The sequence below is a fragment of the Marmota monax genome, unplaced genomic scaffold (assembly GCF_021218885.2).
Source record: "Marmota monax isolate L192 unplaced genomic scaffold, Marmota_monax_Labrador192_F-V1.1 WCK01_AAM20220418_F8-fsc00068, whole genome shotgun sequence".
Classification (NCBI taxonomy): Eukaryota; Metazoa; Chordata; class Mammalia; order Rodentia; family Sciuridae; genus Marmota; species Marmota monax.
Genome location: NW_026692352.1, coordinates 3,088,936 through 3,111,765, shown reverse-complemented (window position 1 = coordinate 3,111,765; position 22,830 = coordinate 3,088,936). Strand labels below are relative to the sequence as shown.

The following is a 22,830-nucleotide window of genomic DNA, read 5'->3' as shown; positions in this document are numbered from 1 at the left end:
AGAGAACTGCCAATCTTCCTAAGCCTTTGCACAGTGAGTACCTGTGGAGTAGTTCTGAGTGGAGATGTTTTCTGTTATGGAAAAACATAATTGAGTGGAATAGTGTACTCTGCCTCCTTTAATCCAGCTGTTAAGAACCACAAAAACCTAGTTCTATACCACAGCCCATTTGGTACTAGCTACTCGAATTTAAGGCAGTAAACCTAAATCTAATTCCGCAATGTGGCAGCCAGTGTGCTATCACCAGAACAAAGGAGAGTTTCATTTGTCCTTTAGTGAATCACTCTGATAGCAGTGCCTGCCTACCTTTGTGCCTTGGCTTCTATTCTTATTGTTGATCCTGTGCTCCACATGTCAGCCAGGTGGGTTCTCTCACCACCTCCCCATGTCCATCACTTTTCCCATATACGTTTCTTTCTGCTTTAGCAGAAAGCAAAAGAAGCAGAAACTACTTCAATTCTAATGTCTCCTTACTGTTCATTATTGCTTCTCATACCAAGTGTATTCCTTGATTTCTGGCTGTTTCTTTAGTTTATAATCTACTGTTTTACCCCACTGATCTGGTTTTTTACTCTGTCTTACAGACACCTCTGCTGGCCGGTGCCTGGCTCCTGGTTCTGTTTGACTGAATTTCTTGGTAACTCCTAGTCCAGGCCTACTGCTAACCCTGTTTTTAGCCATCTTCCTGTATTTTCTCTAACCTTGCTAGCTTCTTACTATTTTTCTGTCCTGAGGTAGCCCCTAGTTCTGGTGAGCATCTTTCAGTCATCAAAGATAGTTGTGAACCACACTCATGTAGTGCTCTAGGGTCTCCAAGAAGGCCATGATCGCTTTGGATTTGATGCTTTGTATGTGATGGCTGTTGGAGAAAAAAACCTTTAAGTCATCTGACAAGGTGTTTAGTGTTATGGTTGGCAATGGAGTAGCCATGATTCCTTTAGTCCTATCTGTATCCCATGATGGGCTGCTGCCTTTTGAGTTTTATTAAAAGTGAAAGGAATCTTCTCTAAGGTTACAGAATGAGTCACTATCTGGGATTGCTAACCCTCTTTAGCCTCCAAGTTTGTGAAGTGAATTGCCCATTTCCTTTGATTGGGTTAGCAGCCCCAGGGCCGATCCTAGTCACTCTCCTCTCCCCATCCTGCCAGACCACTGTCTGCCCTCCAGGGCCGAGGGCAGCATACGTGGTTGCTTGGACACATCTTGCAGCCTGCAAATTGGACAGATGGAATCAATACTCACGAACCTGGAGAAGCACAGGTAGCACAGTTAGTGACACTGTCTGCCTGGAGGGACAGCCTGCCATGGAAAAGGGGTGTGATTGAATAGTGATTGGACACAGCAGCTGAGGATTAACCAAATTATGTCCCTTTGAGTTTAGATCGACAAACTCTTCTCACTTGGATTTTAAAACATATCAACTTGTGCAGAATATAGAAGAGCTATCCTATTTAACAAGGGCTGTGCCAACATACATCCTGGAAATAGCCAGGTGTAGAGATCTGATCCCACCCATGGCACAGATTTGTATTGTTGTTGCTGTGATTATATAGACAAAGGATGTGTGTGTGTGTGTGTGTGTGTGTGTGTACATATAAGGGGGGAGAGAACAATTTTTTTTTTAAATGTAATAGGCATGATGAGTTTTACATAATTCTTTCACAACCTGCTAGGGTAGCATCATTATCTCTATTTCTCTGGTAAAGAAACTGAGGCTCAGAGGTCTAGTAATTTGTCCAAGATCATGTCATCAGTGAATAATAGAGGTTTGATTTGATTCCATGTCTCTCTGTGCTTGTTATAAAATGTCTTTCCAATTTAAGTGTCTTAGTTCATACTTCCTTTGGCTTCCTGAAGCCCAGCCATAGGGTCAAGTACATAGTGATAATAATTAAAGTTTGTTGAGAACAGCGATTATATGTCAGGCACTGTTCTAAGCACTCTTTAGGCATTAATATAGCCATATGATAATTCATGTCTTATTCCTGATTATTACTATGAGGTTGTAAAATGATGATTATCTGATTTCATCGTTCTTCTACAATAATTAGTTGTCATTCTGTGGTAAGGAAGAGATTTCCCTTTTCCCCATTTATTTAATAATTTATTTTCAGTGTAGATTTATAGAAAGTTATTTTACTTGATGTGTTTTAATTATAATTATGTAAATTAAACATGTACAATCGTAATGGGCTACAATCCATTACTGTCACTCATTTTAATGTTCAAATTGTCCCAGATTTTACAGCTAGTATTTTTAACCTCTGAGCCACACATGGCTTTTAACCTTCTAGGAAACAGAAGATTAATGCCAGTCATACTCCAAACTGTATATAAACTAAGAGTAAAGGGCGCCAAGTGAAAACTTGGCATTGTACTTTAAACATAGATTTTAACTGTTTAGAGACCCTTCTCACTTTTTATTGAGCTCTTAATCCATATTCTTGATAAATTATCTATGAAAGTAATTTTTAAATCCTTTCAGGTAATGTAATAAACACAAGAGACTTACCTAAGTTTGTTAGATCAGATGCAGAATAACCACAGTAATTTAGTAACATTTAGCAGAACTCTTAAATATGCTTACACTTTTAACCTAGAACTTTTATCTCATAGTAATTTATCCAAAGGAAATAATCCAAGATATTGTGTCATTGGAATATTAAAAACAATGTTTTACAATAGGGGATTGGTTAAATAAAGGATGATCTTATAGTGGAATACTATATAGCCATGCAAAACAGTGTTGTTGACTTTAATACATGGAGGGTTGTATTCAGAGAGAAAGTTTATACATGATCCCATTTTTGTAAATAAATATTCATTTGAAAAATTAGAAGGATGTTATGTAGTCTAAAACACTTTCTTTGGGTTATCAGTATTTTATGGTTTATTATAGTGTACATGAACTCTTTTTTTATTTGAGAGGGGAGGAAAAAGAAAGTATTAGCAGGAACATTACATAGTAGAAGAAAAAAGAAGGGAAGCTACATACATGGAACACTTCTTAGGCCAAGTGCTATAACCCTGTGGAGTCTCTGCCTTTGGTTTTACTTCTTACAGTCCATTCTCAGAAAGCCACTGGAGTGATTTTTTTTTTTTTCTAATTGCAAAGGTTTGGGAAGAAATCCACCAAACTATAAATAGTAGTTACTCTTGGAATTTAGATTAAGGAGATGGATAAAAGGGGAGACCTTCAATTTTTAATTTTGATCTTTTAATATGGTCTGAATTTTTAAAAATATATACTTTTTTTTGTAATGAGGAAGAAAACATATGATCTTGTCACTTCTGCCTTCATCTCCCACTGTTATCCTCTCAACTCGAGTTCCTTCCTTCTTCAGTAAAGCATTGTGATCTTTTGCCTCCAGGATGTATTGTGTCCTTCCACTTTACTCCCTTCCTATTCTGGCTAGCTGCTTCAAGTCTTAAAGATCTCTTCCTCTGAGAGGCTTTCCTTCCATTTGTTTCTTTCTTTATTTTTATTTTATTTTATTTTTTGCTAGGGGGTGGCAGATGTAGTGAGGGAATAAAAAGGTCTCATAATGTAGTCCAGGCTACCCTGGAAGTCTTGGGCTCTGGGCTCAAGTGATCCTCCAGCCTCAGCCTCCTGAATATCTGGGACTGAAGGCACCTGGCTACTCATTTTTTTTTTTTAATTGACCAAAATTATTTATTATGCACAACATGTTCTAAAATATGTTTATATTGTAGAATGGTTAAATTGAGCTAATTAATGTGTATTAATGTACCTACTTGCCATTTTTTTTTGTGTGTGTGTGTGGTGGGAACATTAATGATTTACTCAGCAGTTTTCAAGGGTTAATACATTGTTATTATCTCACTATTTTGTATATGTTTTACATCATAAGACCTCTTGAACTTATTTCAACTATCTGAATGAAATTTTGTATCCTTTGACCAACATCTCTCAAACCTCCCTCCCCTAGCCCCAGCTTCTGGGAACCACCATTCTGTACTGCTTCTATAGGTTTGTTTTAGATTTCATGCATAGGATCACGTGGTGCTTTTCCCCTGTGCCTGGCTTGTTTTCACTTGACATTAAGTCCTCCAGATTCACCCAGTCACAAATGACAGGATTTTCGTATTAAAGGCGGAATGGCAATACATATACACCACATTTTCTTTATCCATTCATTTGCTGATGGTCTCTTAGGTTGATTCTATATCTTGGCTCTTGTGAATATAGGAGTACAGGTATCTTCTCAAATACTGATTTCATTTCCCTTGGGTATATACCCAGTAATAGGACTGCTAACTCGTTGTTGTTCTGTTTCTAGTTTTTGAGGAATCTCCATGTTTTCCATAATTGACTATTCATTTACATTCCCACTAGCAGGGTTCACAGGTTCCCTTTATCAATATCCTTGCCAACATTTTTCTTTTATCTTTTTGATAATAGTCATTATAACATGGGTGAAGTAATATCTCAGTAAATTTTAATTTGCTTTTTCTTGAAGATTAGTAGTGTTGAACATTTCTTTCATATGCCTGTTGATCATTTGTTTGTTTTCTTTGGAGAAAAATCTATTCTGGTCTTTTGCCCATTTTTAATTGGGTTATATCTTGCTATTGAGTTGAGTTCTGTATATGTTTTAGATATTAGATTTTTTTTTTTTAATCAGATGTATGGTTTAAAAATGTTTTCACCCATTCTATAGGTTGTCCATTTACTCTGTCAGTTGTTTTCTTTGCTGTGCAGTAGCTTTTTAGTTTGATGTAATTCAATTTTTCTATTTTTGGTTTTGTTGCTTGTGTTTCTAAGGTCATATAAAAAAATCATTTCCCAGACCAATGTCACGGAGCTTGTCCTCTGTGTTTTCCTTTGGTAGTTTCAAGTCTTATCAAATTATTAGGTTTTGCTTAATCCATTTTTTTAAAAAATATTTTTTAGTTGTAAATGGATCTTTTATTTTATTTATTTATAAGCAGTGCTGAGGATTGAACCCAGGGCCTCACACATGCTAGGCAAGTGCTCTACCACTGAGCCACAACTCCAGTCCCTTGCTTAAACCATTTTAAGTTGATGTTTTTATATGTTTTCGGACAAGAATATCTTTTCATTCTGTTTGTGGATACTCTGTTTTTCCAACAGTATTCATTGAAGAGATTGTCCTTTCCCCATTGTGTGTTCTTGGCACCTTTGTTGAAAGTCAATTGTCCATAAATGTGTGGATTTATTTCTAGGCTCTTTATCTACTCCATTAGTCTCTGTGCCTGTTTTTGGGCCAGTACCATTCTGTTTTTTTCACTATAGCTTTGTAATCTATTTTGAGGTCAGATAATGTGATACCTCCAGCTTTGTTTTTTTTTTTTTTCTCAAGATTGATTTGACTATTCAGGGTATTTTGTGGTTCTACACAAATTTTAGGACTATTTTTTTCTATCTCTGTGAAAAATGTCATTGAAATTTTGATAGGGATTACATTGAATCTGTAGTTCACTGAATAGTATGGACATTTTAAACATATTAATTTTTCCAATCCGTGAGTACCATGTATCTTTCCTTTTATTTGTGTCTTCCATTTCTTCCATCAGTGTTTTATAGGTTTCAATATATAAGTCTTTCACTTCCTTAAATTTATTCCTAAGTATTTTATTTTTTATACCTATTGTAAATGGGATCATTTTCGTGATTTCTTTTTCATATGGGTGTTAGTGTATAGAAATTTTACTGATTATATATTGATTTTATATCTTGCAACTTTACTGAATTTATTTATTAGTTCTAACAATTTTTTTCCCTGAGGAATGTTTAGGGTTTTCCGAGTATACAATCATGTAATCTTCAAACAGACAATTTAAATTCTTTCCAATTTGAGTGCCTTTTATTTCTTTCTCTTTCCTGATTGGTGTAGCTAGGGCTTTCCATACTGTGTTGAATGGAATGGTGAGAATAAGCATCCTTGTCTTGTTGCTGATCTTAAAGGAAAAACTTTCTCAGTGTTTGACTATGATGCTAGCTGTGGGTTTGTCATACCTGGCTTTTATTGTGTTTAGGTACATTCCTTCTGTTCCTATTTTGTTAGAGCTTTTATCATGAAAGAATGTTGAATTTTTCAAATGCCTTTTGTTTACCTGTTTAGATGAGTATATAGGTATTGTCTTTCATTCTGTCAGTGTGATATATTACCTATATAGATTTGTACATGTTGAGCGCTCCTTGTATTCCTGGGATAAATCCCACTTGGTCATATAAACAATCCTTTTAATGTACTGTTGAATTTAATTGTTACTTTATGAAGAATTTTTATTTCTATGTTCATCAGGGATATTGGCCTATAATTTTCTTATGTAAGTAACCTTCTCTGGCTTTGGTGTCAGAGTAATGTAGGTCACATAAAATGAGTTTGGAAATATTCCTTCTTGTTCAGATCTTGGAAGAGTTTAGAAAGTATTGGTATTAATTCTTCTTCAAATATTTGGTAGAATTTGGTAGTGAAGCTATCAAGTTCTGGGCTTTTCTTCAATGGGAGACTTCGTATTACTGATTCAGTGATCTTGTTTTTAGTCAGTTCCAATTTTCTATTTCTTTATGATTAAGTCTTCATAGGTAGAATATGCCTAAGATTTATCTGTTTCTCTTAGGCTATCCAGTTTGTTGGTGTATAATTATCCGTAGTCATCTCTTAGGATCCTTTGTGTTTCTGTGGCATCAGTTATAATGTCTCCTCTTTTATTTCTGGTTTTATTTATATGAGTGTTCTCCCTTTTTTCTTAGATTATCTATTTTACTTGTCTTTTCCAATTTGTTTTAGTCAGCTTTTTTTGCTGTTGTGACTAAAAGATTTGACCAGAACAACCATAGAGGAGGAAGTTTATTTGAGGGCTCACAGTTTCAAGGTATTGCTCTATAGAAGGCTGGCTTCATTCCTCAGGGCTGGAGATGAGGCTGAACATCATGGAGGAAGAGGGTAGCAAAGGGAAGCAGCTCACACCATGATGATCAAGAAGGAGAGACTCCATCCCTGGATACAAATATATACACCAAAGCAACGCCCTAATTCCCACCTGCTCCAGCCATACCCTACCACTTCAGTTACCACTCAGTTAATCCCTATCAGGGGATTAAATCACTGATTGGCTAAAACTCTTAGAACCCAGTCATTTCTCCTCTGAACATTCTTGCATTGTCTCACACATGAGCTTCTGGGAGACATCTCACATCCAAACCATAACACAACTCTTCATTTCATTGACCTTTTCTGTCATTTTTCCAGTCTCTATTTCATTTACTCCCCCTCTTCCCAGTCTTTATTATTTCCTTTCTTCTAACTTTGAGCTTAATTTGTTGTTTTTGTAGATCCTTGAGGTATGATGTTAGTTTGTTTATTTGAAATCTTTCTCTTCTTTCAATCAGCACATTTATTAGTTATTAGCTTCACTCTTGGAACTGCTTTGGCTGCATCTCATTTATTCTCATTTGTCTCAAGATAGTTTCTAATTTCCCTTTTAATTTTTTTATTGAACCATTGGTTATTCAGGAGCATATTGTTTGATTCATCTTGTATTCATGAATTTTCTGAAATTTTCTCCTGTTACTGATTTCTAGGCTTATACCATTATGGTCCAAAAAGATACTTTTTTTTTCTGTTGAATTTTATAGATTTTTTTAAAATTAATTTTTAAAAATTTATATATGACATTATATATATAAATTTATATATAATGGAAGGCATTATATTCATATTATACATATAGAGCACAATTTTTTATTTCATACGTTGTATGCAAAGTATGTTCACACCAAGTCATGTCTTCATACCTGTACATTGGATAATGATGATCATCATATTCCACCATCATTAATAACCCATGCCCCCTTCCTCTGCCCTATATGGAGTTCATCTATTCTTCACATGCTCCCTCTCCCTATCCCACTATGAATCAGCCTCCTTATATCAAAGAAAACCTTCAGCATTTGGTTTTTTGGGATTGCTAACTTCACTTAACATTATCTTCTCTAACTCCATCCATTTACCTGCAGATGCTATTATTTTATTCTCTTTTATTGCTGAGTAATATTCCATTGTGTATATATGCCACATTTTTTTTTATCCATTCATCTATTAAAGGGCATCTAGGTTGGTTCCACAATTTAGCTATTGTGAATTGTGCTGTTATACACATTGATGTGGCTGTGTCCCTGTAGTATGCTGTTTAAAAAGTATGCCCTAATCTCCATCATGTTGGATTAGGCCCCAACTTCCTTAATAAGACTCCTATAGTGCAAGAATTAAAATCAATAATCAATAAATTGGATAGATTTAAACTAAAAAGTTTCTTTTCAGCAAAAAAAAAAAACATCTCTGAGGTAAATAGAGAGCCTACATCTTGGGAGCAAATTTTTACCCCTCACACATCAGATAGAGCACTCATCTCTAGGGTATGTAAAGAACTCAAAAAGCTAAACACCAAAAAAACAAATAACCCAACCAATAAATGGGCCATGGACCTGAACAGACACTTCTCAGAAGATGATATGTAATCAATCAACAAATATATGAAAAAATGTTCACTATCACTAGCACTTAGAGAAATGCAAATCAAAACTACTTTAAGATTTCATCTCACTCTAGTCAGAACGGCCGCTATAAGAATACAGACAACAATAAGTATTGGCGAGGATGTGGGGAAAAAGGTAGACTCATACACTGCTGGTAGGACTGCAAATTGATGCAGCCAATATGGAAAGCAGTATGGAGATTCCTTCGAAGATTGGGAATGGAACCACCATTTGGCCCAACTATCCTTCTCCTTGGTCTGTATCCACAAAGATACTTGGTTTGATTTAAGCCTAGAGAATGTTCTGTGTGCACTTTTAGAACAGTGTGTATCCTGTTACTATTAGATGGAATGTTCGGTGTACTTTGTTAGGTCTATTTGGTATAAAGTGTCGTTTAAATTCAGTGTTTTTATATTGATTATCTCAATGATGATCTATCAGTGGCTAAAAGTGAGGTATTTTAAGTCCCCTCCTATTATTATATTATAGTTTATCTCTCCCTTTAGATCTGTTAATAGTTGTTTTATTACACAGGTCTTTGATGTTGGGTGCATATGTATTTATAATGGTTAAATCTTTTGATTAACTGACCCCTTTATCATTATATAATAACTTTCTTTGCCTCTTTTTACAGATTTCAGCTTAAAATGCATTTTATCTGTTATAAACAGCTGTTCCTGCTATCTTCTGATTTCTATTTGCATGAACTATCTTTTTACATCCCTCACACCTTCACTCTGTGTTTTCCTCAGGTGAAGTAAGTCTCTTGTAGACATCATATGCTTAGGTTTTGTTTTTTAATCTATTTAGTCACTCTTTGTCTTTCGATTGGAGAATTTGATCTATCTACATTGAAGATAATTCATGATAGGTAAAGACTTACCTGCTACTTGGTTTTCTTTTCTTTTTTTTCTTTTTCCTGGTTGTTTTGTAGATCTTTGTGCCTTTCTTCGTCTCTTGCTGTATTTTTTGTGATTGTGTGATTTTCTTTAATATTTTCTATCTTTTTTGTATCTACTATAGGTTTTTGCTCTGTGGTTACCATTAGGCTTTTCGTAACAGGCTGTTTATAGCTGATTACAACTTAACTTTGATCATATACAAAAACCCTGAGCTTTTATCCCACACATCCCCGCATACATTTTGGTTTTGATGTTGCAATTGACATCTTTTTATATTGTGTATCCCTTAAATTTATAATTGTTTTTTTAATAGTTTGTCTTTTAACTTTCATACTAAAAATATTAATAATTTAAACATCACCATTGCAGTATTACTTTGAATTTGTATACTTATTTTTACCAATGAGTTTTATACCTTATATGTTTTTGTGTTACTTATTAGCATTTTTCTTTTTCAATTTGAATTCAATTCAATTTGAATAAGAATTTAGCATTTCTTATAAGACAGGTCAGGTGATGACATACTAAATCAGCTTTTGTTTGTCTGAAAAAATCTTTAACTCACCTTCATATCTTAAGGACAGCTTTGCTGAGTATGGTATTTTTCATTGACAGTTTTTTCTTTGAAGGAAGTTTCATGGCCTTCATGGGTTTTTTTGTTTGTTTGTTTGTTTGTTTTCTTTTACTTTTACTTCACCACTGTTCTTGTGACCTGCAAGGATTTGGCCAAAAACTCTGCTGTTAGCCTTATTGTATACTGCCTCTTCTCTTACTGCTTTCAAGATCCTGTCTTTGCCTTTTTTAATTCTTAATTTCAGTGTTAGGATTGACCCAGGGCTTCGCACTTGGTAGGCAAGTGCTCTTCCACTGAGCTACATCCCTAGTCCTGTTATTTCTTTAAATGGGCTTTCTACCCACTTTGTCTATTTTTTCTCCTTCTTGAACTATTATAATTTGGCTCTTTTGATGCCTTCCCATAAATTCTGTAAACTTTCTTCATCCTTTCTTTTTTCTCTTTTTTAAGCTAATAGATTCTTTCTTGTGCTTGATCCATTTTGTTGCTGGTGCCCTGTGTTGCATTTTCCATTTCATTCTATTCATTGTATTTTTCAGCTCCAGATTTGGCTATTTAGAATTTCAATGTGAGTGACATTTTTTATTTTGATCATTTTCTATTTCACTGGTTTGCTTCTCTGAACAGAATTAACAAGTTTAGAAGAGAAAATACATTCTACCTTCTTGATTTTTGTTGAGGTTCCTAAAATATTTATTTTAAATTCTTTGCCAGGCAGATCATGAATCTCTACTCCTGTAGGATTACTTACTGTTCCTTTATTTTGTTGTTTGGTGATGGTCACATTTTCCTGATTGTTCCTGATCCTTATGGCCATGAATTGGTGGCTGCACATTTTTTAAAATACCTTTGCTTTATTTATTTATTTATTTTTATGTGGTGCTGAGGATCTAACCCAGTGCCTCACACATGCAAAGCAAGCACTATATCACTGAGTTTGCAGCCTCAACCTGCTGGCTGTACATTTGAAAGATGTAAGGAGTAATTTCAATCTTAAAGACTGGCTTTTTCTGTAAAAGCCCTTCTCCGGTCAACTCTTCCAGAGATTCTGGGCAGGCCATCCTGTGCAGTCTATGGTGGGCTTGTTGTTGGAGCCCTCAGGCAGGGTGACATGGGGCCTGAGTAAGTGTGTAGGCCTGACACCAAGGTCAGCTGGTTGGGCCTGGAGCCTCTATCTACATGGCCTAGCCTGAAAACCTGGGTCCACAAGGACTGACCTTGTACTGGGGTGGATCTGGAGCCTAAATCTGCAAGGGCTGGCCTGCCACTGGAATGAACCTGGCACCTGGATCCACAGGGTCTGAGTCCATGGGATTCAGCCTGGTTCCTGGAATCTAAAGGGTTTGTCCTAGAGCAGGCCTAGACTTGGATCCACTGGAGTCTAGGTCCATGGGGAACAGCTTATAATCTAGGATTGGTATGGTGCTGGAAAAGTATAGAGTCTGGGTCTACTGAGTCTGTTTTAAAGCCTGGAATCATGGATGTTGTTCTGGAGCCTGGGTGTGCAGGTGCTACCCTAGAGGCTAGGTCTGTGAAGACTGATCTAGGTCCTGGGACTTTAGGGGAACCTAGGTCCAGGAACCTAGGTCCACAAGGGTAGTCCTAGAACCTGGATCTGTTGGGGCTAGGCTAGTGCTAGGTCTGCATTCTGGATCTGCTGGAGTGTGGGGCTTCAGAGACCAGCCTGGAGTGTGGGGCTGTAGGGACCAGACTGAGATTGGGAAAGCTTGGTACTTATGTTTACTGGTACTGAGATAGGCCTGAAGCTTTTGGCTGTATGAACCAGCCTGGCTCTGGGCTAGGCTGGAGCCTGGAGCTGCAGAGGCTATCCTTGTACTAAGAAAGCATGGAGTGTGGGTCTCACGCTGCCCACCTGATGACTAAGGCTCTAAGGGTGCTAGAGCAGGCCAGAAGTCCAAGTTCTTGGGGTCCAGCTCAATCCTGGATAATGAATCTGCAAGGTGGGCCTAGTGCTTGAGTCTGTGGGAGCTGTCCTGGTGCTGGGGCTGCTCTGAAGCCTGGGGCTGCTAAGGTTGGCTTGGCCATACATAGGTCAAACCCTGTCTGTAGCAGGACGGACTTAGAGCCTGGGACTGTGTTACTTGGCTTGGCATCGGGGCGTGAAGACTTTTCCTAAGGTATTGGCCTTGGAGTCTGGAGCCATGGGGACTGTATGGTACTGAATTTCACAGTAGAGGGAGTGGTTTCAGGGTTCAAGGTAATGACGAGTTCTCAGTTTCCTTTCCTTCCCACACATGAAAGATATATCTCCATTCTGTGCTGCCTCAATTTGGGAGTGGGTGACAGGAATAAAGTAAAACTGATCTTCCTACCTTCAGTGTGTTTCTTATTTTTCTGCTATACTTAGGTGCTGTAATATTTCACCTGTTTTTTTTCATCTTCTGTGAAATCTATTTTCACAGATGGATAATAGTTTAGTTCAAATTGATGGGGGGGGGGGGCATGCAGCAAGCGCTGGAAATCCCTGTTCTGCTCTCTTGGTGACATTCTGCTTGGAGGCCTTCCTTGATTCCCCCCCCCCTTTCCCCCTTTTCTGCACATAGTATTTCTCCCATCACAATCTTTATCACACTTAACTTTAATTTTATGCTTTGCAATTTTCTTCCCAGCAGACTGTCAGCCTCATATGAGCATGGACCCCAGCATCTAGGATAGTGACTAAGACATAGTAGGCATTTGATAAGTATTTATTGAATGAATAAGTTCGTAACCCATACTTATGGAAATTGGGCCTTAGGAAGGTGTTGAGTAATTTGTCCTAAACCTCTTACCGATAAGTTTCAAAACCTATTTTCCTGCATTGTCTTTTATACTCCCAGAGTTGTGTTCTTTCCTCTGTACCACTCACATGAGCAGAGACAGACTTAGTCCCCAAACATGCTTCCAGATCTGAGTCTGCCTCGTGAGCCTTTACTGCTTTTGATACTTCTGTCTTTCTGGTTTCTTCCAGTGTGGTGCAGGTCCTGCTTGCTGCTGGGGCTGACCCAAATCTTGGAGATGATTTCAGCAGTGTTTACAAGACTGCCAAGGACCAAGGAATCCATTCTTTGGAAGGTAAGCATGGGCTACCTTGTTGCTCTGGGAGCTCTCTCCCATGGCTTCCACCAATCTTGCTTTGTGCCAGCACTACCAGCAACTCTGCAAGTCCCTTATCTCTGGGAACCCATGGATATCTCAAAGGACTTGGAATACATGCCCTTCACAGTTCCTCTGGCTCTGGAATTTAATCACCTCAAAAGATTGGAAAAGGAAACAGAAGCCTGAGTTCATCACCTAATTGTGGCACATTTCACCTGTTGTTCTTCTGAAAGTGCCTCAACTGGGCAGCCTGAGAAGAGTGGACAGTAGAGCAGATTTAAATAACTTCATGAACTATATATTTGCTCATCTTTTACTTCCTGCAGACTTATCCTGCCCAAGAACTAGAAAACAGGCTTATTGGTTTCCTCAACCTCAGAAGTCCCTAAATACTGAACTGAATAATTCTTTTTCGATATGTACAATCCCGGTTCTGGGATTGGCCCCTTGCTTTACTGTGTAATCTAGGAAAAATAGTGAACCTTCTTTGTGCCTTAATGTCTGTGCTTATAAAATGGGGTCATTGTGAGTGCCTCTTCTGGGATGTTGTGTGGGTGATAGTTGGAACAGAAGAGGTGATGTGCCAGGACTTGGTCACCTATATGTTGGAAGGCACCTAGGCATGTCAGTCCACATTGCACAAAATGGAGTTGAGAAGATAGGTTGCTTTGGCTGCAGACAAAAATGAGTGTTTTACATTTGAGTTTTTGGTTGTGCAGACTGTCCCCGCTTCCTGCCAATTGTTCTGGCTCTTTCAGAGAGACTGAGATTCCTTTGAAACTTCCAGGAGTAGAGCAGCGCAGCAGGGGCTGCTTTAGATTTGGCAGTGATATCAGGAGAACAGACATCCTTGCTGGCTGACTGAGGGTCAACCTGAACCCTGGGGGAGAGTTAGACAAGGAGAGCAATGCATTCAGACCCCAGAGCTGTCAGTGAGACCATCAGACTGACATGGGTATGTGTGGCCCACAGCAGGAAAGTTACTACTGCTCCTGAAAGTTTCTCAAGTCAGTGGCATGGAGTGTCCAAGAACATCAGGGCACTGCTGCCCATGTGAAATGTGAATTCATCCTTCCCCATCTCTCTCCCTGTCTATTTCTCTAAACCTGGTCTTTCTGTCAAGGTTTCAGTGCAGAAGTGACATCTTCCACAAGACTTCCCTGTTATAGTCAATAATCACAGCCTGCCCTCAGCTGCTTTTTTGAATGTTCCCTAAATCTTGGCCTGTTCTATGGTTACTTTACTGCTCTCTCCTCTCCATCTGACAGTTCCATGTGCAGGCCGTGACTTGTGCCTCCTTGGATTTTCCACTGAGCTGGAGGAATTATATTCATTTTATGTTTCAAACAGGAGAATTTTGGGAGTACCAAACTAGCCCTATATTTGTTGCCTAATATGTGGAGACTCAACTTATGGGCTGAACTTTTCCTCACTCAAACCTAGCACTCCCCCAACCTCTTCACCTGCAAGATCTGTCTTTTTTCTGTTCAGGTGCTCGCACCAAAAATCAATGAGGAACATTTGTGAGAAGGCAGAACCAGGAAGGAGGGAGGGGATTCTTTGAGTACCTTCTTATTTGCTCTTAGGATTCTAGCAGTGTTCAGGAATTTTTGCTGCTGCTGCTGCTGTTGTTGTTGTTGTTGTACCAGGGATCGAACCCATAGCCTTGTGGATGCAAGGCAAGCACTCTACCACTGAGCTACATCCCCAGCTCATTTAATTTTTTATTTTGAGACAGGATGGCTTTGAACTTGCAATCCTCCCTCCTCAGCCTCCTGAGCTGCAGGAATGTACCATCATGCCGGGCCAGGAAATTTTTTATTTCACAGAATCTTAGGGCTATGAGTCTATCAGTCCAACTTCTGCTGTCACATTGGTTTCCACAACCTGCAGATTTTGTAGCTTTGTATTCTAATATTTCTCTCCAAAGTTATGCTCATATTCAACATATTATTTCTGGAAAGAGTCAAATAGTAAACATTTTAAGCTTTGTTGACCAGTTGGTCTTGGTTGTGACTTCTCAGCTCAGCCATTTAAGACAGGAGAAAACATGCACAGTGTACAAACTAAAGGGCATTGTGTGTGTTTCAATAAATCTTTATTTACAAAAATAGGCAGCAGGCAGGATTTGGCCCATAAGCAATAGTTTCCAACCCTGTTCTAGATCTGATCTTTTCTTTGCTTTTCTTATAACATTTTCTTTTCTTTGTATGTATTTTTCCCTTTAGTCTAACTCTGCATTCTTTTTAGCTCTTATTCCAGCCAGCCTATATAAGGTAGGTAGACAGTCAACAAAAATATTAGCAAAGGCTATCATTTTCCTCATGAAATACAGACGAAAATATTAACTCAAATTTTGTAGCTCTGCAAATTTAGTGAATAGGCTCTCTGTGGATTTTTTTATTCAAAACCATTTATTGATCGTATGTCTGTGTACTGGCACTGTTTTAGATGTTGACAAGTTAAACAAGATCTCTGCCATTATGTACTTTTTCAGATTAAAATGTTTATGAAGGCTATTAACTACTAGAGTCCTAGAACACACATTCACGACAATTTTGATGTGTTATTCTACATTCACAGCTGTAATTCTTTTCCATTCTCTGTCCCTCCATTTTGTCATGAAATTATAAGAGATTTTCTCAGATTTCTTGCTAAAATAAAAATATGTCTAGCATTTGTCTTATTTTTTTACCCAAATAAGCGTTTCTTTTTTTAAAAAATTATTTATTCTAATTCGTTATACGTGATAGCAGAATGCATTTCAATTCATAGTATACATATAGAGCACAGTTTTTCATGTCTCTACACAAAGTAGAGTCACAGTCATACCATTAGTGTCTTCATACATGTACTTAGGGTAATGATGTCCATCTCATTCCACCATCTATTCTATCCCCATCCCCCCTCCCTTTCCCTTTACCCTATCTAAAGTTCCTCTATTCCTCCCATGCTCTGCTCTCCATCCCCGTTATGGATCAACATCCACATATCAGAGAAAACATTTGGCATTTGTTTTTTGGGGGGATGTTACTGGACTTGTGGGGATGTGTGAGGAGAGGGTAAAGTAGAACAAGAGGCACATTTCCCTTATCTCTGTCTAAGCATCACAAGAAAATCACAGGTCATGATGGCTGGTCAGTCCTTCTCTTTTGGAGCATAATATTCTCCACCTAAATGCCATGATTTTATTCTCTTTTAATGCTGAATAATATTCCATTGTGTATATATACCACATTTTCTTTATCCACTCATCTACTAAAGGGCATCTAGGTTGGTTTCACAATTTAGCTACTATGAATTGTGCTGCTGTAAACATTGATGTGGCTCCAAAGGAAATTAGGTTATTCTGGCATGTAATGTCTTGTTCTTAGAGAACCTATCCTGATGCCAGTAATCACCTAAGTGTTAAAAACTGCTAATAAAAGATACATTCTAATCTCAAACAGGGAATATAATATATAACTAAGTAAAGTTTCAAGATCATAAAAAAAAATACATTCCAGAATTTTGTCAAGAATCATTGATAAACTCACCTGTCTATAGCTTGCAAGATCTACCCTTCTCTCTCTCTCTCTCTCCCTTCTTTACTTCCTTCTTTTCTTTTCTTTCTTTCCTTTTAATAAAATTCCAGACTACCTCTGTCTGCCACAGTTTGGCAGTTCCTCTTATTTTCTGTGATATCAGTTTGGATTTGCACTGGTCTCCAACTTCATGTGCTCTGCTTTCTAGCTCTGGGATCTGGATAATGGCAGTCTTCAAGAATTGTGTCAGGGCTCTTCTCTCATTCCTTTTCAACCTAAATCTTTAGTTCTTTTTAACCCTTTTTCTATAAAGATACCTCATTTCTTTCTTCCCTTCAGCTGTTCATTGCCTGCCTGCTGTGAGCAAGGCACCATGCCCAGCTCTGGGTCATTCTCATTGATGAAATAGACAGAAATATTAGAATCCTGGGGTTCTCTTTTCTTTGGATTGGATTGACTTTTTTGTGGGAAGTTACTGGACTTGTGGGGATGTGTGAGGAGAGGGTAACAAGAGGCACATTTCCCTTATCTCTGTCTAAGCATCACAAGAAAATCACAGGTCATGATGGCTGGTCAGTCCTTCTCTTTTGGAGCATAGAGTCATTGTCAAAGTCCATTGAGTTCACTAAATTTCTGATAAATATTTCATTGAACCTCCTCAACCCTCAGGAAGACATTCCTGTCTACCTTTTCAGTACTGTTGTGAAGATCAAGAGAAAAATATAAGATGTATGAATTATAAAGAGCTGTACAGTTGTAAATGCTTATTAATTCCATGTACTTATAATTCAGCATGCATTTACTGAGTGTCAGGCACTGGGCCAGATGCTGGGAATGTATAAATGAACATACATGGTTTAGCCCCTGAGCGGTACTCCTAGTCAAGTAAGAAGATGGACCTATGAACAAGGAATCACAGAACCGAGTGGTAAGTGCAAAGATAGCTGCACAGAGGATGTAGGCAGCGCTGATAGAGGTAGTGGTGAGCTGTTTCTGAGAGCAGGCTGCTGTCTGGGATGTGTCACAGGGTAAGTGACTTTGAATTGAGTCTTATGGATGAGTTGAAGATTGATAGGCCAGCTAAGAAGGATGGACCTTCTGGGCAAAGGGAACAACACATGTGGAGACATGGGGTGGGATGAGGGGGTGAAAGCATGTAGCATCATCTACCACAGTTTTTAGGAAAACAAGAAGTAAGAGATGGGTATTATACATAGGAAAGACCTTATACGGCAGCTGGAGGGAGTTCACACTGGCCTCTGAAGGTCATTAAAAGATTTTAAGCAAAGAAAAATTGAATTCATATTTACATTTTAGATGGACTATATTGACAGGGTAGAGGAGGACTTGGAGGACAGAGATTAGTAGTGGTTCTTGACCTTTTGGGGATGATGAACCCCTCTGACAATCTGATGAGATGCCTGCCATGCCCCACCCTCCAAATGCACTTAAAAATTCTGGTGGCTCCTATAGGTGATCTTTGGGAGTGGAGAAAATAGTTGTTAGGAAGATATGAGGAAGAGGTTGGGTGCTCACTGGATTTCGAGAATTGATGGAAAAGGAGGCACCTGTGGTAGCATCTCAGTTTCTGATTTGAGTGAACAGTTGGGTGTGTGGGTCTAGAGCTCTATAGAGTAATCTAGCAGGAGATAGAGATTTAGAAGGCACCAGCATTTGCTTGGAAGTTAATGTAATAGATGTAACTGAATTGCCCAAGGAAAAGATTTAAAATGAGGGAGTAGGAAAACAAGTTCCTCATTCAGAGGAGAAAAGAGCATCCAGGTCAGGAAACTAAAAGGTATCAGAAATACTTTGTATCTGTCCTGCTTGCTCAGAACAATCACAGCCTAAGAAGAAAGGTCTTTGCCCTCCTTTCAGAGGCATGCCTAGGGAAACCTTCCTCCTGTCACATGAGAACTGCTCCTTAGAATGAAGCCTGCTCTACATAGTACCTGATGGGCTCTTTCACTTTTGTCAAGGTTGGTTTTTATGGATAGAGGTCAGTCTTCCTGCTTGGTATAGAAATCTCCTTGACCTGATTGTGCTTTCCATTCTCTTCAGCCCTCAGAGTGGTTCTTCAGGGGTACTGTGGCGACCTGGATAAAGGTTAGGCTTTACCACCAGTCAGTCGTGTTTCATCTAAGCTCTGTCACTGACTGGCAGTGTAATTTTGAGCAAAAGACTTATTAAGTCCTTGATTTTCAATCTTCCCATTTTATAGGGTTGTTACAACAATTAGGGATAATCACATGTATTTAACACACAGTGATAGTTAATGAAGCATTTCTCTTTGGGAGAGGATTTTGGATCAGTATAAGGCAAGAAGCCTGCTTAGGAGTTAGTGAGCAACTAACTCCTCAAGGAGTAACAGGTCCATTGTCTGTCTATCAGGGATTCTTGCCCTGGGTCACTGTATTATGATCTCTAAGGTTCTTGCCAGCACTGTGATTTCTAAGGTTCTAAAAGCTCTCTGTACCACATCAGAGCAAGTAATGGACTTATAAGAAGTGGGATTTTGAGTTGGATTTTGGGGTTGAAGAAGAGAGGGAAAAAAGGAGAAAGGTATTTAAAGCAGAGGATATTGCTTGAGCAGAGGCATGTAGATGGGACAGATGTGAAAGGAACATGGAGATCACCTGACAGCTTGTTCCCTAATTTTGGAAAAATTCCCTGCAATGCCTTGAACCCCACCCATGCCCACTCTAAGAGAGTTCCACTTGTGGCTGGTGTGGGTGATGAGCTCCAATCCTCAGGTGGAGGTAGCAATAAATTAGTGATAACAGTAAACAAGTCGCCCAGCCGGGGATGCCGCTGGCTGCTTGTAAGTAACTGTTATAAACATCTAGTGTCTGGGGCTGTCAGAAATGCAAGCGAGTACTCTGAGTTCCTCTCATATGTACAATTAAAACAATAAAACACAGCAGAAACGTGGCCAGAGCAGGCCATAAATCAGCTTCTCCTCTCAGCTCCAAGTGACAGCTGAATAAAGAGGAGTTGTGCAGAACTGGGTTGGCACAGGCCCTTCTGAGTGTAGAGTGTGTGGCTTGCCAGGTTGGACCTACCAAGGCCAAACCCACCCATCCAAGAGCCCCCTTCCCACAGCTCCAGAGGCTGCAGGTCCTGGCCTGCTCCAGCTGACCTCCCCATCTCTTGTCTTCAGATGGGGGACAGGACGGTGCAAGCTGGCGCATCACAAAACAGTGGACAAGTGCCCAGGAATTCAGGAGGTGGCTAGGAGTCCCCACTGGCGGTAATGGAACTGCACTCTGTACTGTAATATTTCTCTCCCTCCCTGGGACATGTTTAGGAGTGGTCTCACCTGACTAACTCATCTACTCAGTTTAAGTTAGCCACCCAGTATATAAGTTAACCACTGTATATCCAGCTTTACCCCGGGCACAGCGGAGAGAAGGATGTCTCTGGAGAGCACAAATTGAGATGGGAATCCTGAGGCTCCCAAGGAAATAGGAATCTCTTAGAGAGCTTATTTAAAAAATAAAATAAAATAAAAACAAAAACACAGATTCCTGCCCTTCCCACTACCAGAGAGATTCTGATTCAGTGAGTCTGGGGTAGACCAGAGATTTCGCATTTCTGCCAGGCTCCTACTCTTTGGAGTAGCACTATCTAGATTGCAGGTACTAGTTGCTGTCTTGTACAATTGTTTTAAAAAACTCATCTGATCACTTCTCTAGAAGAGTCCTTATTTGTCACTTTAAGCTTCCCTCTTAGGGAGGCTATGTGCTTAAGTCATGGCATTGTGGGTGTGTAGTACACTAAATAGACCAGCACAGTGGGTCATGCCTGTCATCCCAGCTACTCAGGAGGCTGAGGCAGGAGGATCACAAGTTTGACACCAGCCTTGGCAACTTAGCGAGACCCTGTCTCAAAATAAAAAGGACTGAGGATCTATCTCAGTGGCAAAACTCCCCTGAGTTTAATTCTCAGTACAAAAAAAGAAAGAAAGAACAACAACACTTAATAGGTATGACACCTGGAACAGTATTCTATAGTTCTCAGAAGTTTTGTTTTTATTGAGATAGAACATAGAAGGAATTCCATTAATATAAGCCCCTGTTTTTGCATTCTCATCATCTTCTGCTTAGCTTTTTTTTTTTTTTTTTGTGTGTGTGTGTGTGTATGTGTGTGGTACTGGGGGTTGAACCCCAAGGCCATGTGCATGCTAGGCAAGTGCTGTGTTACTGAGCCATATCCCCAGTCCACTCTTTGGAATTTCATTCAGCATCTTTGGCAGAGCCATTCAAATACTTTTTCATTCTAGCAAACAATTCTTCTCAAAGAGCCAACTGTTAATTAGAGTCCAAGAAGTGGCTTAGCCATTACCTAATTGTGTGACCTTGGGCAATTCTTTCTCTGGGCTTGTTTTCTCATCTATAGAGAATATTTTCTTCATCATAGGCTTGTTATAAGAATCAACATACTTAAGAAAGCACTTGAGAAAATACAAGGCATCATCACATGTAAAATGCTAGAAAGAATAGCAATTTATAATAAAGACTGAAGACATGACCAAAACAATATTTCACAGGGATTCATTCAGAGGTGCAGATAAAAGTACTGTCATAACTTCAGAGAAAAGAAACTCTGGCTGATACACTAGGAAATAAAATAATACTTGAGCCTCAAAATCAACAAAAGTTTTTAGGTAACTGCATGGGGGGCTGCTAGATAGCTGTGGATGAATCTAAGTGGACAATGGGAATGCTATGTCCAAAACTCTCAGAAGTGGAAATAAAAAAGTTATAATGTTTCTAGCTGGTAGTTGCATGTGTTAGGGTGTAGCATCTATACAGCAAAAGTTCTGTTTTAGACAGTGATGAGCCATAAAGATGCAGCATTAGTAGATGAGCCAGATCAATGATGCTTGGATTTTGCCCTTTAGACAGAGATGAGCCTCAAAGATCCTACAGGATAGGATGCTGTAGGACCAACTCCTTCCAGGATAGAGAAGCAGGGGAGGTGGTCATGAGGCCACTGGCCACAGCAGCAGCAAGTGACAGTTGTTGATCCTGTATGTTCATGGCAACCCTAAAGTGTGGGCACTGAAGGAAACTGAAGCAGAGCAGTGATGTCAAATGCAACAGTATTATCCCCTGTTCTTGAATAGAACCCCACAACCATGTGAGCCTGCATATGTCCCTCACTGACTCTGCCAAGAACCTCTGGCTTGTCCACAGGCTTTGTAATCTCAGGCCAAAAGCTGTTTGTACAAGTTATTTTTAATAGGGTCCCTACTTCTTCTACACCCTTATCCAGGCCCACTCAGAGCCTTGTTGCACAGCCAGGGCCAGTGGTTCTACATGTCATCTGTCAGCAGTGCCAGCCACCACAGAGTCACCACGACAATGAACAATGTACTGTCACTCCATCAGCATTTTGGTCAACTTCAGTATTAAATGTATCAGCAAGTTAGGTTAATTGTTTCCATCTTTTAGCTCTTAAAAAATATATATATACACACACATCTCCTAGGAGAGGGAGATAGACCCATTGACATGTTTTATTAAAAAGAATAAATTTGATGCATTTATAAAAATAAGAAAATGTGTGATGGGGTGGCTAAGAACTAGTCTTGTGATTTTTAACTGATTTACATATTTTGTGTATAAATATTTTTTCATCAAAAGTTCCAAATCAGGGATGGGTCCCACACACCACACAAAATATATTAGAGACATTTATATGGATAGCAGGAAGGGAGACAGAGGGCTGAAATTTTCCAGGCACCCAGTGATTGATGGGGGCTGAGGCTCCCCCTGACGCTTTATTGAGTTTCCGATGATTATCTCTCGCTGAGACATTTTTTACAGATGACGGTCGAGCTGTCACAATGGACCATGGGGGAAAAAAACCAACAATAATAACACTTTAATCTTTTTACTGCACTGCTCCCTAGTATCTCAGATTCATCTTCCCTGACGCACGCAGTTCATTATTCTGCCCCTCCCTAGATGGGAAATAAAGGAAAATAAATATATATGTAGACACACTTACCCACATACATACACACACACACACAGAGTATATAAAAGAGACCACCTCAGAACCAGAGAGGGGGAGAATTTATTGTTCTTTTTGCAAGTGTTGAGGTTTATTAGTAGAGATGCTGGGTTGGCTTGGAATTGGCTATTAATTACAGCATTTTGTATTTGTTTTTTATTGCAAGTTTTTAACATCTTGAAG

The 22,830-nt window shown here is 39.0% G+C and overlaps 1 protein-coding gene across 1 annotated transcript in view; it reads left to right on the top strand.

Annotated features, from left to right (window-relative positions):
- Clpb (ClpB family mitochondrial disaggregase) overlaps positions 1 to 22,830 on the top strand; it is a 139,363-nt gene that overhangs the window by 41,240 nt on the left and 75,293 nt on the right. Inside the window, exon 4 of the mRNA XM_046441863.2 lies at positions 12,975 to 13,078. Within this exon, the coding sequence (XP_046297819.1) occupies positions 12,975 to 13,078 (104 nt within the window). The remainder of the gene's footprint in view (positions 1 to 12,974; positions 13,079 to 22,830) is intronic.